The sequence below is a fragment of the Palaemon carinicauda genome, unplaced genomic scaffold (genome assembly GCF_036898095.1).
Source record: "Palaemon carinicauda isolate YSFRI2023 unplaced genomic scaffold, ASM3689809v2 scaffold91, whole genome shotgun sequence".
Taxonomy (NCBI): domain Eukaryota; kingdom Metazoa; phylum Arthropoda; class Malacostraca; order Decapoda; family Palaemonidae; genus Palaemon; species Palaemon carinicauda.
The window spans coordinates 62,512-79,895 of NW_027172215.1; the positions used below are offsets into that span (position 1 = coordinate 62,512).

At 34.2% G+C, this 17,384-nt stretch overlaps 1 protein-coding gene across 1 annotated transcript; it reads left to right on the top strand.

Annotated features, from left to right (window-relative positions):
• The first annotated feature begins 1,550 nt into the window (after nt 1–1,550).
• LOC137637665 (uncharacterized protein PFA0635c-like) lies at nt 1,551–15,455 on the top strand. Its single transcript, XM_068369813.1, has 3 exons — nt 1,551–2,016; nt 5,934–6,145; nt 15,150–15,455. The coding sequence occupies exons 1-3, from the start codon at nt 1,551–1,553 to the stop codon at nt 15,453–15,455; spliced, it is 984 nt and encodes a 327-aa protein (XP_068225914.1).
• The last annotated feature ends 1,929 nt before the right edge of the window (nt 15,456–17,384 follow it).

The window sequence follows — 17,384 nt, forward strand, 5'->3', positions numbered from 1 at the left end:
AGAAACATGATGGTTATAATGAGAAACCTGATGGTTATAATGAGAAATATGATGGTTATAATAAGAAACCTGATGGTTATAATGAGAAATATGATGGTTATAATGAGAAACCTGATGGTTTTAATGAGAAATATGATGGTTATAATGAGAAACCTGATGATTATAATGAGAAACCTGATGGTTATAATGAGAAATATGATGGTTATAATGAGAAACCTGATGGTTATAATGAGAAACCTGATGGTTATAATGAGAAACCTGATGGTTATAATGAGAAATATGATGGTTATAATAAGAAACCTGATGGTTATAATGAGAAATATGATGGTTATAATGAGAAACCTGATGGTTATAATGAGAAATATGATGGTTATAATAAGAAACCTGATGGTTATAATGAGAAATATGATGGTTATAATGAGAAACCTGATGGTTATAATGAGAAACATGATGGTTATAATGAAAAACCTGATGGTTATAATGAGAAACCTGATGGTTATAATGAGAAATATGATGGTTATAATGAGAAACCTGATGGTTATAATGAGAAACCTGATGGTTATAATGAGAAATATGATGGTTATAATGAGAAACCTGATGGTTATAATGAGAAATATGATGGTTATAATGAGAAACCTGATGGTTATAATAAGAAACCTGATGGTTATAATGAGAAATATGATGGTTATAATGAGAAACCTGATGGTTATAATGAGAAACATGATGGTTATAATGAGAAACCTGATGGTTATAATGAGAAATATGATGGTTATAATAAGAAACCTGATGGTTATAATGAGAAATATGATGGTTATAATGAGAAACCTGATGGTTTTAATGAGAAATATGATGGTTATAATAAGAAACCTTATGGTTATAATGAGAAATATGATGGTTAAATTAAGAAACCTGATGGTTATAATGAGAAACCTGATGGTTATAATAAGAAACCTGATGGTTATAATGAGAAATATGATGGTTATTATGAGAAACCTGATGGTTATAATGAGAAATATGATGGTTATAATGAGAAACCTGATGGTTATAATGAGAAGCCTGAATGTTATAATGAGAAACCTGATGGTTATAATGAGAAACCTGAATGTTATAATGAGAAATATGATGGTTATAATAAGAAACCTGATGGTTATAATGAGAAATATGATGTTATAATTAGAAACCTGATGGTTATAATGAGAAATATGATGGTTATAATGAGAAACCTGATGGTTATAATAAGAAACCTGATGGTTATAATGAGAAACCTGATGGTTATAATGAGAAATATGATGGTTATAATGAGAAACCTGATGGTTATAATGAGAAATATGATGGTTATAATTAGAAACCTGATGGTTATAATGAGAAACATGATGGTTATAATGAGAAACTTGATGGTTATAATGAGAAATATGATGGTTATAATAAGAAACCTGATGGTTATAATGAGAAATATGATGGTTATAATGACAAACCTGATGGTTATAATGAGAAACTTGACGGTTATAATGAGAAACCTGATGGTTATAATGAGAAACCTGATGGTTATAATGAGAAATATGATGGTTATAATGAGAAACCTGATGGTTATAATAAGAAACCTGATGGTTATAATGAAAAATATGATGGTTATAAAGAGAGACCTGATGATACCTGATGGCTATAATGAGAAACTTGATGGTTATAATGAGAAACCTGATGGTTATAATGAGAAACTTGATGGTTATAATGAGAAATATGATGGTTATAATGAGAAACCTGATGGTTATAATAAGAAATCTGATGGTTATAATGAGAAATATGATGGTTATAATGAGAAACCTGATGGTTATAATGAAAAACATGATGGTTATAATGAGAAACCTGATGGTTATAATAAGAAACCTGATGGTTATAATGAGAAATATGATGGTTATAATGAAAAACCTGATGGTTATAACAAGAAACCTGATGGTTATAATGAGAAACATGATGGTTATAATGAGAAACCTGATGGTTATAATGAGAAATATGATGGTTATAATGAGAAACTTGATGGTTATAATGAGAAATATGATGGTTATAATGAGAAACCTGATGATTATAATGAGAAACCTGATGGTTATAATGAGAAATATGATGGTTATAATGAGAAACCTGATGGTTATAATGAGAAACATGATGGTTATAATGAGAAACCTGATGGTTATAATGAGAAATATAATGGTTATAATGAGAAACCTGATGATTATAATGAGAAACCTGATGGTTATAATGAGAAATATGATGGTTATAATGAGAAACCTGATGATTATAATGAGAAACCTGATGGTTATAATGAGAAATATGATGGTTATAATGAGAAACCTGATGGTTATAATGAGAAACTTGATGGTTATAATGAGAAACCTGATGGTTATAATGAGAAATATGATGGTTATAATGAGAAACCTGATGGTTATAATGAGAAACCTGATGATTATAATGAGAAACCTGATGGTTATAATGAGAAATATGATGGTTATAATGAGAAACCTGATGGTTATAATGAAAAACATGATGGTTATAATGAGAAACCTGATGGTTATAATAAGAAACCTGATGGTTATAATGAGAAATATGATGGTTATAATGAAAAACCTGATGGTTATAATGAGAAATATGATGGTTATAATAAGAAACCTGATGGTTATAATGAGAAACATGATGGTTATAATGAGAAACATGATGGTTATAAGGGTGAAGGGAAATTACGAAGATAGAAAAAGGAAAGTTTCAATGGATCGTCTTTGGTTGTATACTACTGTTGATTAAGTGAGAATAGGTCTCTCTCTCTCTCTCTCTCTCTCTCTCTCTCTCTCTCTCTCTCTCTCTCTCTCTCTCTCTCTCTCTCTCTTCATTCTGTGAGATGCTGGGAAACGAAAATTATATCTTTCCTTCTATTCTTCATGCTCTAAAACTCACCAAGTGGCCGGAGGCCTGGAGTTTGTTGCATGAAAACGAGAATATAATATATATATATATATATATATATATATATATATATATATATATATATATATATATATATATATATATATATATATATATATGTGTGTGTGTGTGTGTGTGTGTGTGTGTGTGTGAGTGTGTGTGCGTGTATTATTGTCCTTGTTATGAAGGTATTGGAATAAAGGCGATTGTAAGAATGATAAAGATATAGCTTTTACTTTGTTTACCACGGGATGTCTATGGTAGAATCTGATTCAGGATGTAAGGCAGGTGACGGAGGGGTAAAATGGGGGAGGAAAGGGTGTGGTTTTATACAGAGGGTACTTGCTATGAACACAGTTATGTGAGAGGTTTCAAAACAAAGAGAAATATCTGCCGGTAGCATACTGTACGTAGACCTGGAAAAATGAGACATTGTGGACGGTGTTGAGAACCATAATATAGAAAATTCTATTTTTTTTTTTTTTGAGAGCCATAAAAACTAGTTGTGATAGAAATGATGCATGTTAGATTATATAGGCAGGTGAGGGAGTGGAATGGTGTAAAAAGTAGCTCTCAAACATTCTTGATGGTTGTTCAACATCCTAATGGATGGAGTGACAGCAAAGGTTAAAAGTTTGTTGTGGCCTGATTGGTAACGTCTCTACTTGGTGTTTGCCAGTCGGGGGTTCGAGTCCCGCTCAGACTCGTTAGTGCCATTAGTGTCTGCAACCTTACCATCCTTGTGAGCTAAGGTTTGGGCTCCTTGGGGGGAGCCTATAGGTGTATCTGCTGAGTCATCAGCAGCCATTGCCTGGCACTCCCTGAGTGAGGATAGTAAGGAGAAATGATAGATTCTTGTAAGAAAGTTATGAAGTGTCTGCAAGAGGAGAAAGTTGAGAGTAAAAGCGAGATAGATTAAATGGAGTAATGAATGTTTGTATAGAGGGTGAAGAAAAATGGACTTGGTTGATTCTCGTGAATATATTTCACGTAAATGTAATGGACAACAGCAAGAGGAGAGAACAAACTAGTCTAAATATAGGAAAATTTAGAAGGATACGATATGAGTATATGCAAGAGAAGAGTTATTTTTTTTTAAGTTAAATTTGGAATTTGTGAAGGAGCCTAAAATGAAATTATTGAAGCTGTTTAGATGAACTGTTATGTAGTGTGAATATAGTTTTAAGAAAAACTGATTGGGGAGCGAATATGGAGATTCACTGAAGTGGTGAAAAGATTAGCAAAGAGAAGAGGCATTCAAATATCTATCGTCAATCGATCTTGTCGTGGAAATGAGGGCAATGTGCTAGTAAAAAGACTGTCATTCAGAAATACCGGTTAGTATGAGAGAAAGAAGATGTCCAGGAATCGTAAGTGGGCCTGAAAGACAGGTTTAAATTAGGCTGGTGTCCCTTATGTGTAGGCTTATGAAGCGACTGATGAAGCTTCACTGCTCAGGGAGCTCATCCTTGATTCAGTAGTTAGAGGATGAATGTGGCAGTAACAGGTTGATGCTCTCAGGAGCCACACCCTGTTAGGGGGAGATATTATGCTGAAAAAAAAAGTAACGATAAATATTGAGTGAGGTGGTCTACTTGCCAACAGACCAGAAAAGGAGTATGGTCAGAGAAGAGAGAGCAAATGGTGATTTAGCCTTCATGACGACATAATTATGATGCAACGAAAGTGCATTCGAGTGATATGATTTCAGATCCAAATAGATGCCGATAATCTATCTGGAATTTTAACTCAAATTATTCTTTAATGGATGTATTTACGTGCTCGATCCATATCAATTATGGAATTCTGGTGTATCTATGCAGTCACAATGAGGACAAGTTGAGTTGATTTTATTTTAATGCAGATAAATAATTTAAATATTCTAAATCAAACTTTGTAAAATGAAACTCAGGAGTCAAATCTATAGTCATTTAATTCTAGTCATTTTCGTAGAGGAGGAACTTTATGAAGATAAATCATAGCATGCCAGGATTTATGCCATCAAATATTAGTAATAATTTCAGAATTAATTTCACGGTTAAAAGTGTTGAGCAAAATCTGCTAACAAATGCTAAAGTCTAGTTCTCCTTACAAGGTATTTCTTTTCTTTTTGAACTATCAACCCTTAGTCGCTGCTCTTATATACCGATTTAAAAGTTAAGCGAAATTTTGTCTATCTTTCTATCTATCTATCTATCTATCTATATATATATATATATATATATATATATATATATATATATATATATATATATATATATATATATATATATATATATATATATATATATATATATCACATTGCACCATAAGTCTGACAAATTATTGAAGTTGAAGCGTCATTATTGTGAATCCTTGTTCTATTTTCTTATGTTTTGTTTTTCTATTATGACATTAATGATAATTGATCATTTTTATTTAGTTTTATATTGGCAATATTTATTATTGTTAATATACTTATAGTGTGGAACTACGATGGTGCAATAAAGTTCCTGCTTTTCAAGACAGTATGTAAAGAGATTCAGATTCCATGTTTTCACTGCCTTTATTAGGATTGATGATTAATATCAAGAATAGAAGTATGAAAAAGCTCAAAAATATACAAGTGGTGATTTCATTATTTATCGTTTTTATAGTCTTACATTTAGTTCATGAAAATATTATTGCCTATTTTGAAAACAGACATGGTTGCTCAGTTTATTGGTTTGTTATATATCAAAGGAGAATCTCTCTCTCTCTCTCTCTCTCTCTCTCTCTCTCTCTCTCTCTCTCTCTCTCTCTCTCTCTCTCTCTCTCTCTCTGATTTAAAAGACAGATATACTTCCTTTTCATCATAGATTTATTCAAAGCTATTTTTATTCATCATCTCCACAGGCCTTCCAGCTATCTGATCTATCTCTAAATGTTGACAGACATATATATACTCTCTAGTTCTTCCAGGTTTTAGGTTCCACCCAGAATTTCCGAAGTATTACCAACAGGTTCAGCCAGTTCAAAATTTAAGAGATCACTCGACAAGGAGCAAAAACAACTTGAACCTTGTTACTCTGCTTTGATTATTCTTGGTAAATATCGTTCAAGTTTAATATCTTCTTCCTCTGTATTAAGTTGTAGGGAAAATACATTAGATGCATTTTTGTCTAAAAGATCACGGTCATCACAGGTATTTTCTGTCGATGTTGATGTTGGGAAGGTTGGTCATGCCTCTCCTCTGGAACAGTGAAGTGTCACATCTCCTGGGAAATAACCAACGTCTATCCAAATTAATTTTGAATTCTAATTTAAGAAAGTATAGAAATAGACAACATCTATCTATGATGGATGAAGTCTTCAAGGAACAAGAAAACCTGGGGATAATAAAAAGGGATGACAACCTACCAGAGTTTCTTAAAGAGAATCCTAACCTTAGTTTCCTCTATTTTGAGGTGTCATCCTTCTAGCATTAGATGTTCTTTGACCTCTATTTTGAGGTGTCATCCTTCTAGCATTAGATGTTCTTTGACCTCTATTTCGAGGTGTCATCCTTCTAGCATTAGATGCTCTTTGACCTCTATTTTGAGGTGTCATCCTTCTAGCATTAGATGCTCTTTGACCTCTATTTTGAGGTGTCATCCTTCTAGCATTAGATGCTCTCCGACCTCTTTTTGAGGTGCCATCCTTAAGGCATTAGATGTTCTTTGACCTCTATTTTGAGGTGTCATCCTTCTAGCATTAGATGCTCTTTCACCTCTTTTTTGAGGTGTCATCCTTCTAGTATTAGATGTTCTTTGACCTCTATTTTGAGGTGCCATCCTTCTAGCATTAGATGCTCTTTCACCTCTTTTTTGAGGTGTCATCCTTCTAGTATTAGATGTTATTTGACCTCTATTTTGAGGTTCCATCCTTCTAGCATTAGATGCTCTTTCACCTCTTTTTTGAGGTGTCATCCTTCTAGTATTAGATGTTCTTTGACCTCTATTTTGAGGTGCCATCCTTCTAGCATTAGATGCTCTTTCACCTCTTTTTTGAGGTGTCATCCTTCTAGTATTAGATGTTCTTTGACCTCTATTTTGAGGTGCCATCCTTCTAGCATTAGATGCTCTTTCACCTCTATTTTGAGGTGCCATCCTTAAGGCATTAGATGTTCTTTGACCTCTATTTTGAGGTGCCATCCTTAAGGCATTAGATGATCTTTGACCTCTATTTTGAGGTGTCATCCTACTAGCATTAGATGCTCTTTCACCTCTATTTCGAGGTGCCATCCTTTTAGCATTAGATGCTCTCTGACCTCTATTTCGAGGTGCCATCCTTCTAGTATTAGATGCTCTTTGACCTCAAGGATGTCCTCAGAACCAAATCTCTCCTCTTCCTCTGAGAGCTCTTCATTACTGCTCTTCTCCTTTGAGAGATTTCTATTTCTTCTTTCTGCCTTTGAGAGCTCTCTTTTCCTCCTCTCTCTCTTTGAGTGCTTTTTATTATTCTTTTCTTTCTTTGGTATCTCTCTGTTATTCATCTCTTCCTTAGTGACTTCACCATTACTGGTCTCTTCCTTTGAGAGCTTTCTTTTTCTCCTCTTTTTATTTGATAGCTTTTTATCACTTCTCTCTGTCTTTGAATCGTCTTCAGACCGATGTACTTCAAGAGTAGGAACTTTTTCTTCTTCCTCCTTCTCCTCCTTCTCTTCTTTTGCATCCTCTTCTCCTCCTCTTTGAGGAAGACCCGCCTCTTTTTCTTGTTCTTCCACTGGAAGATCGATTTCATCTTCCAGTTCATCCTGGACCTCTTCTCCAGCAGGAAGATCGATTTCATCCTCCAGTTCATCCTGGAAAGTTTCTTCAGCTGGAAGAAATTCACAATCTTCCAGCTCTTCCTGGAACACTCCTTCAGCTGGAAGAAATTCACCATCTTCCAGCTCTTCTTGGAACATTCTTTCAGCTGGAAGAAATTCACCATCTTCTAGTTCTTCTTGGAACATTCTTTCAGCTGGAAGATATTCACCATCTTCCAGCTCTTCTTGGAACATTCCTACAGCTGGAAGATCGATTTTCTCTTCCAGTTCATCCTTGAGCACTCCAGCAGGAAGATCAGTTTCATCTTCCAGTGCATCTTGGAACACTCCTTCAGCAAGAAGATCGATTTCATCTTCCAGCTCTTCCTGGAACACTCCTTCAGCTGGAAGAAATTCACCATATTCCAGCTCTTCTTGGAACACTCCTTCAGCTGGAAGAAATTCACCATCTTCCAGCTTATCTTGGAACCCTCCTTCAGCTGGAAGAAATATACCATCTTCCAGCTCTTCCTGGAACATTCCTTCAGCTGGAAGAAATATACCATCTTCCTGGGTAGTTTCTCCGATTTCCTTGAGAAGATTCTGCAAAAGCTCTTCCTTTCTCACAGTCTCACCTAACCAGGTTCGATAAACCGATGTACCCATTGCCATCCTTCGTTAAGGAGAAATCTTACCGCTTTTTTTCATTGCCTCCATTTCGAAATTCGCGCAAAATGCTTTGAAAACTTGAGAAGCCATATCTATGAATACCGAAACCTTTCCTGAATTTAGCATTATGTTTGAAAAAAGCGAGTTGAGGAGAGAGAAAGAGAGAGAGAGAGAGAGAGAGAGAGAGAGAGAGAGAGAGAGAGAGAGAGAGAGAGAGAGAGATAAGCCATTAGAATACGACAAATTCTTCTTTTGGCTTCAACTGGAGTCCATATGTCTTCAGGTATGAGAGAGAGAGAGAGAGAGAGAGAGAGAGAGAGAGAGAGAGAGAGAGAATAAATCAACAGAGAATCCACAACATAAAGAAATACAGAAAGGAATAAAGAAAAAACAAAACAAAAGGAAAGATTTATTCATAGTTTTCTTTCTGGGCAAATCGTAACATTTATCAGGTAAGACGCTTCTGAGGCAAATCTCACCCTCTGAAGACCGTTCTGGAAGCGTTCTTATTTCATCTTCGTTCATTCCCAGAATGTAATGTTCGCCTTCCTAATGAATTTCCTCTGTATTCGTGTTAACAATTATGGAAATGACCGAAAGATTAAAGAAATCCAACTCTCTCTCTCTCTCTCTCTCTCTCTCCTCTCTCTCTCTCTCTCTCTCTCTCTCTCTCTCTCATAGGAATCTTCAAAGTGTCTCCGAAGGAAAACGGGAGAAATTTTACGCTGAAGATGAATTTTGTTCTTTTCCGAGGATTTCATTCCTTAATTCTTCGTTCGTTTTCACTTCATTTATGGAAAATTCTTTCCTATTCTAATGAGAGAGAGAGAGAGAGAGAGAGAGAGAGAGAGAGAGAGAGAGAGAGAGAGAGAGAGAGAGAGAGAGAGATAGAGAGAGCATTCTTGTCATATTTCATTTCCGTTTATTCCCGGAGAGTAACGTTCATTTTCCTAGCAAATCTCTTTAGAATTCGTCTTCTTCTTCTTCGTCTTCTTCTCTATTCCTAAATATTAGAAATACATTCTCAATCGTCCTACGATCTATTCTGAAAATGTTGAATTATTATGAAAAGAGAATTATGAACATATAAAAATAATAGACAAATCGGTAGAGTTACTTCAATGTCGGAGGGAAATTTGGTGAGTTTTTATGTTGGCGAATAACTCGCTAAATTAGATAACTTCTAAGTTTGGTTATAGTTATTCAGTTTACGTAATATATATATATATATATATATATATATATATATATATATATATATATATATATATATATATATATATATATATATATATATATATATATACACACCCACACACACACATATATATATATATATATATATATATATATATATATATATATATATATATATATATATATATATATATATATATATATATATATATATATTTCACTAGCGTTTAAAATTATGCTATTTTGGCGTCTTGTAAAACATCGTACATCTGGTAGCAACGTCTGCTTGCCCAAGTCCCGAGTTCCTACAATTGAGTTTCTTTTACGTAATGGAATTTCAATATTATTATTATCATTATTATTATTATTATTATTATTATTATTAAATATATATTTTATATATATATATATATATATATATATATATATATATATATATATATATATATATATATATATATATATATATATATATAAATATTTATATATATATATATATATATATATATATATATATATATATATACATATATATATATATATATATATATATATATATATATATATATATATATATATATATATATATATATATATATATATATAACCAACTTTGCTCATCAAAAATATAATGACGGAATGAAGGTTTGGGGATAACGCTGAGATATTTAATATCCTAAAGTGTAAGTATTTGCATCATCATAATATTAATAATAATAATAATAATAATAATAATAATAATAATAATAATAATAGTAATAATAATAGATGAAGCTAATATAGTTTTATTGGACAATTTGAGAGAGAGAGAGAGAGAGAGAGAGAGAGAGAGAGAGAGAGAGAGAGAGAGAGAGTTATATTTCATTGTTCTCTGTAATGCCAAATGTAAATGTCTAAACCAGTATCAATATTAGTAAGGGAAATAATATTGTCAGGAGGAAATTTGGCAACGCTGCTCATCTGTCACTCGAATTATTCGTTGTCTGAGAAATAAGCATTTTTATTTTGCTCATAATGTGTCATTTATTAATAATTTTCATAATATTGTCTATAACATTTTCACATTTATTACAAAATGATAATTTTCAAATAGTTTCTAAGAAAACAGACCTTATCGATATGCAGTAAATCGAAGTTACTCATGAGTTATCGTCGACCTTAAAGACGAGGGAATAGAGAAGGAAATCCTTCCACTGTTACATACGCCTTTCTGGCATTGATTGAACGAGAAAGTTCGCATAGGCGAGATGCTACTCTCTCTCTCTTTCTCTCTCTCTCTCCTCTCTCTCTCTCTCTCTCTCTCTCTCTCTCTCTCTCTCTCTCTCTCTCTCTCTCCACGTTTGATTTCAGTGTCATCTCAAGGTTTCATGATCAAACAAATAGAATTTTGAACGAAATGTTCTGGGAAATACTTAGTTCAAATAGGGTGTTTTGTTGTGATTTGATTTTCTCATTTTATTTCGTTTTGTAGACTGAAGTTTTAATCCTTACTGAGACATATGAGTGAGGATCTCCTATCTCATTACTAATATTTGTGACTTAGAACAGAGGCCGACGGGGAAAGCTACCTTTCTTTAGTATATAGACCAATCATAGTGTGAGCAGGGAGGCTAATCAGATGGACTTTGGTTTAGTGTGGACGACTAAACTTGAACTTTTATTTGTTAGTAGACTCTCTCTCTCTCTCTCTCTCTCTCTCTCTCTCTCTCTCTCTCTCTCTCTCTCTCTCTCTCTCTCTCATGCTAAAGCGTAGTTTTTTTGGGGGGTTAGCCTCACTTGTTGCCAAATGTAAATGAAACGTCTAATGCAGTATCAGTGTTATTAAGGGAAAATGAAGGTGTCAGGAGGAAATTTGGCAAAGCTGTTCATCGTTCTCTCGAATCCTTAGTTTTGTGAAACATCAATATTTCTATTTTGTTTATAATGTGTCATTTATTGCTTATTTCGTTATATTACCTATATTATTTCCCCCTTTATTATAAAATGTAAATTTCTAAATTTTTGTTCCTAAATAATACATCTATTGAGGTCTAGAAAAGACCAAAAGACGAACTTCAGGAAATGACTATGTTCAAGGTGTTAGCCTCGCACACACGTACAATTAAGCTGTTCCTTGCAAAGCCTTTGAAGCTGATTAGGAGACATTATTCTCCCTTCCCCCACCCCCTTCACCCTCAATCAATCCCCTCTCCCTTCCGCCTAGTCCCATACAACACCCCCCATCTCCCTAAAGCCCCCCTGACACTTGCGCGCATTTTTGCCACGCACTGGCACGCATTGATGCGCGCCAGTGCGTGCCACTTTTTGGCACGCACTGGTGTTTTTCGTGCACTGTTCACGACCAGTTCACTCCAGTTCGCGCATCGTTCACGCGACGTTCACGCGACGTTCACGCGATGGCACGAATTGGCACGCGTAGTTCGCGCATCGTTCACGACACGTTCACGCGAGTTCACTCATCATTCCGCATCGTTTCCGCATTGGTCACGCCAGTTCACGCCAGTTCACGAATTGGCCACTCCATATAAAAACGGGGCTTCTCCAACCCGAGGACATTCTTGGATTGGGTTCGGAAGAGACAACAATGCTTTCTGTCAGAGACACCATTGCATTGAGGAGAAGAAACGTATCTTTTTCGTTTGTATTTTTTGTTGCCCTTTATTTTAGTTTCAATAAAAAAGCATTTGATTTACATATAAATAGCAGACATGAAATATGTACAAGTATTAAGAAAGCATTTTATTTTAACATTAAAAGCAGCAAACATGAAAAGTTTTTAGGCTGTTGATTTTAAGGTAATAGAGAAAAAAGTGTGTTGAAATAAGAAATCATTTTATTTTTACATTAAAACTGCAAACAGAAAAAATTTGTTTTGCCCTTCATTTTAAGGTAATAGAGAAGAATAAGTATGTTGATGAAATAAAACATCATTTTATTTTTACATTCAAACAGCAAACTTAAAAATTTCTTGGGTTTATTTTTCAGTTCATTTTTATTCAAAACAAAAGTTTTGGGTCTTGATTGGTAATAGAGGAAAATAAGTGTGTGCATGAAATAAGACATCATTTTATATTTACATTCAAACAGCAAATATAAACAATTATTAGGTTTATTTTTCTTTCCTTTTCATTAATTTTTTCGTTTCCTTTTTGTTTCTCTTCATTATAAAGTTATAGAAATAGTTTGAAATAAGACATCATTTTATTTTTACATTCAAACAGCAAATATAAAAATTTATTAGGTTTATTTTTCTTTCCTTTTCATTAATTTTTTCGTTTCCTTTTTGTTTCTCTTCATTATAAAGTTATAAAAATAGTTTGAAATAAGATATAATTTTTTTTCACATTAAAACAGCAAATATGAAAATTTAATAGGCTTATTTTTCTTTCCTTTTCATTAATTTTTTCGTTTCCTTTTTGTTTCTCTTCATTATAAAGTTATAGAAATAGTTTGAATTTTTAAGATATAATTTTGTTTCACATTAAAACAGCAAATATAAAAATTTATTAGGTTTATTTTTCTTTCCTTTTCATTAATTTTTTCGTTTCCTTTTTGTTTCTCTTCATTATAAAGTTATAGAAATAGTTTGAATTTTTAAGATATAATTTTGTTTCACATTAAAACAGCAAATATAAAAATTTATTAGGTTTATTTTTCTTTCCTTTTCATTAATTTTTTCGTTTCCTTTTTGTTTCTCTTCATTATAAAGTTATAGAAATAGTTTGAAATAAGATATCATTTTTTTCACATTAAAACAGCAAATATAAAAATTTACTAGGTTTATTTTTCTTTCCTTTTCATTAATATTTTCGTTTCCTTTTTGTTTCTCTTCATTATAAAGTTCACGCCACTTCCCGCATCGTTCACTCCAGTTCACTCCAGTTCACGCCAGTTCCCTCACTGTTCACTCCAGTTCACTCCAGTTGGCGCATCGTTCACGGCCATTTAGTGCGTGCCAATGCGTGCCACAAACTTTAAACATTTCAAAGTTTTGGGCCCGCATGGCACGCATTGGTACGCTCTGGCACGCGAGTTTCCGCACTGTTCACGACATTTTCACGGCTTGTTCACGCGAGTTCGCGCATCAATGCGTGCCAGTGCGTGCCACGAATGCGTGCAAGTGTCAGGGGGGCTTAACCCTGTCCCAAATAACCTCAAGGTCCTCCCACCCAGGATATACGTCATACCCTTTCCCCTAACTATCCAATCCCAGCCACCCTAGTCCTACCCTGTCCCTCCCCAATCCCACATTATTACTTCACTTGACTAAACTAGTTTTTTAAAAGTCTGTTTGAGAAATTGGAAGCTAATCCTTACCGGAGACGTGTTTAAGGAACCTTTGAATTGATAACATAGATGCAATAGAAGACTATCAATCAACTATCTATTCCTTCGATTTAGAACAGAGGCCGACGGGGGTGGCTACGTTAGGTTCGTATGTAGCACAGCCATGGTTTTGAAGACAATTTTTCCTTCCATGATTACAGTAGTTGACTAATACCTTTTTTTTCTCATTGAGGTGCTACTATTCACGGTTGTAGTAGTTTATTGGTTTCGTTCCTGCCTAGCGACATGCTGGACTGGGGTTCATGTCTCCCTCAAGCACGATAGTTTCTTGTAGTGTCTGCAACCTCACCATGCATGTGAGCTATAGTTGACTTAAAACCATTATTTGATTTAAAGGTGTTAGAAATGGATTTCTCTCTCTCTCTCTCTCTCTCTCTCTCTCTCTCTCTCTCTCTCTCTCTCCTCTCTCTCTCTCTCTCTCTCTCTCTCAGTGCATCATAACTAGAACATTTGATATTTATATAAATATATATATATATATATATATATATATATATATATATATATATATATATATATATATATATATATATATATATATGTGTGTGTGTGTGTGTGTGTGTGTGTGTGTGTGTGTGTATCCCTTTAATATTCTATGTTACCTACACTCACTTTTATTTATCACTCCTGTTGTTTAAAATGTTGCAACTTTTTACTTTTAAGATTAACTCTGCCTTAGGGTGGCACTTATCATTTTAACCTGAACTTCATGCCTTTCTATATAGCCATGACTATGATGAACTACTGCTTGTGTGTTGGGGGAGTAATAGACAGTGTTCTATACAATGAATAATGTCACTTTTATAGCGCACTCTCCCTTCAGTACTATATAAGATTCCAGGCTTCCCTTGTGGTGCTTCTAAGCTTTGCAGTATCCTTTATAGCAACCAGTGACATCCCTTTCCCCATTAATGTTCATCCCTGGCTTTGAATGTTTGTCAAATATTTTGACTTTCCTCTCTGGGTTTTGGCACAATAAGTCTTATCGATGACTCCTTTACTTGTGCATTTTTTCTAGTATTTTATGGATTAATCATTTTGGGTTAACCCTAGACTAGTGAAACATTTGTCATTTTCAACATATTGGCTTAATCCTGAATAGTTTAATTTTTCCTTTTTAATCAGTTATTCTGTTATGATGGGCATCTGTAGAGGAGTTGATCAGTTCAGTATCTGTCTTTAACAACATGTTAAGCTTAACTTCTCTTGATGATGTACGTCCAACTCTGTCATCTAGTCCTCTGCCTATGAGTTGAACGAGTTAACCAAGTCGAATGAGTTAACCGAGTCAAGCAAGATAACCGAGTCAAGCAAGTTAAACGAGTTGAACGAGTCAAACGAGTTAACCAAGTCAAACGAGTTCAGCAAGTCGAACGAATTCAACAAGTCGAACAAGTCGAACGAGTCAAACGAGTTCAGCGTGTTCAACGAGTCGAACGAGTTCAACGAGTCGAACGAGTTCAACGAGTCGAACGAGTTCAACAAGTCGGCCGAGTTCAACGAGTCGAACGGGTTCAACGAGTCGAACGGGTTCAACGAGTAGAACGAGTCAAACGGGTTTAACATGTTAAACAGGTTCCATGAGTCAAACGAGTTCAACGATTAGACAGAGTTCAGTGCGTCGACCAAGTTGAGCAAATTAAACGAGTTGAACTATTTAAATGAGTCAGACGAATTAACCGAGTCGAACAAATTATGAGTCAAACAAGTCAAACGAGTCGACTGAATCAAATGAGTCGACCGAGTCAAATGAGTCGAATGAGTTAACAGAATTAAACGAGTCGAACAATTTAACCGAGTCAAGTAAGTTAACCGAGTCAAATGAGTCGAATGAGTTAACAGAATTAAACGAGTCGAACAATTTAACCGAGTCAAATGAGTCGACCAAGTCAAACAAGTTGAACAAGTTAATAGAGTTGAACGAGTTAACCGAGTCGAACGAGGTAAAAGCTTAGACATTTTCTTGGTTCAATCTTCCAATAAGTGTAAGGCAATTGATTGTGATATATTGGGGTATAATCATAACGTACTCTATTTTGAATGAAAGTACCTGTAAGTTGTTAAAATCTCTTATTCTTAGCTCACTTTCTTTTCTGCACTATTTACACATAGTATTCATTAGTCAATCTTCCTTTACTCATTTCCTAAGGCCTTGCATGGTATCCCAAGACGTGAATTTCATCAGCAGCTCTAAACCATGAATTAAGCTATTGAATTTGATGTGATACTCTACCCTGCTAAAGCCAAAACCTGGCTTCCAATGACCACCAACACAAGTTCTTCATATATCCGATTCTATTACATCTGAAACTCGTTTACTCAAATAGGACTTTAATTATTGCACTCCTATCTTGTCAATTATAGCATTGCTAGTATAGACTATATTTCCCTTCTTTTCTAGTCTCATAAGACTGTAACATTTCAAAATATGTCTAAAACATTTACTGGATTGTTTGTCAAGGCATTTCCATGAATTGTCCGGAGACATTTGATATTACTGCTCTACTAATAAGGAACCAAGTGGTGGTAGTATTCTTGTTTCCCTTATTGTTCATTGGAAATATGACACCTTTTCTATAGTACAATTATTACCATACCTCCATAACTCATGGTTAGTTACTGGCGATGACACATTTGCAATAGGTTTTTCTGAACCTCAAAATAGATACACATAATTCTGATTTTTTTTATACAAATATAACAAATGCTCTACCTCTCTTCTAAGACCCCTTCATCTATCTCAACTAGGTTAATTTGTACGTGGTTAATTTCTACTTGCCCAATTGCTCTCACACTTTATGTACCTAGATAGAATTTCGAATTCAAATTGGGTTGTTTAATTCAGAGCACATCTGTTAAGATAATGTGCAAAGTATAGAACTTACCAAACTCCTTACCAAAAGCATTCACAAGACAGGTTACATGGTGTGTGTCCTTTTTCCTTTATTGCTTATTTAGATTTTAATATTGATATTTAGTCCTTCATTTTACCTTTTTGAACATTACATACTCATCCTCCTACAGATTCAACATTTATAGTAACTTCCATAAGATATATTCGGTTCAACTGGCACTCTTATCTTCCCAGCTTTGCTTCCACAGACAATATCCTTGTATCATTTTGGGATGCTGTCCTAACTAACCTCTAATAATGTCACTTGGCCTCTCTTCATTAATTTCCTTCAAGTCTCTTAGACATGAACACTTGACTTAGTAACTCTCAGTAGATAAGAAACTGTGTGGAATAAAAAGTCGTATAAATATGTGTTGCCGTTACTAATATAATAACGTTTTGACTTAGTTTCCATAACCATAGTTATTACTCCTTTGTTATTGCTCTGAAACACTTTCCTTGTTATTCCATGGACTTTTCACCCATGATTTTGTGAACCTCCTTTGGTAAGTTATAATCATTAGTTTTCTTCTTTAGGATAATTTCAGCAATGCTCCCCTATATCTTAGACTATTATCA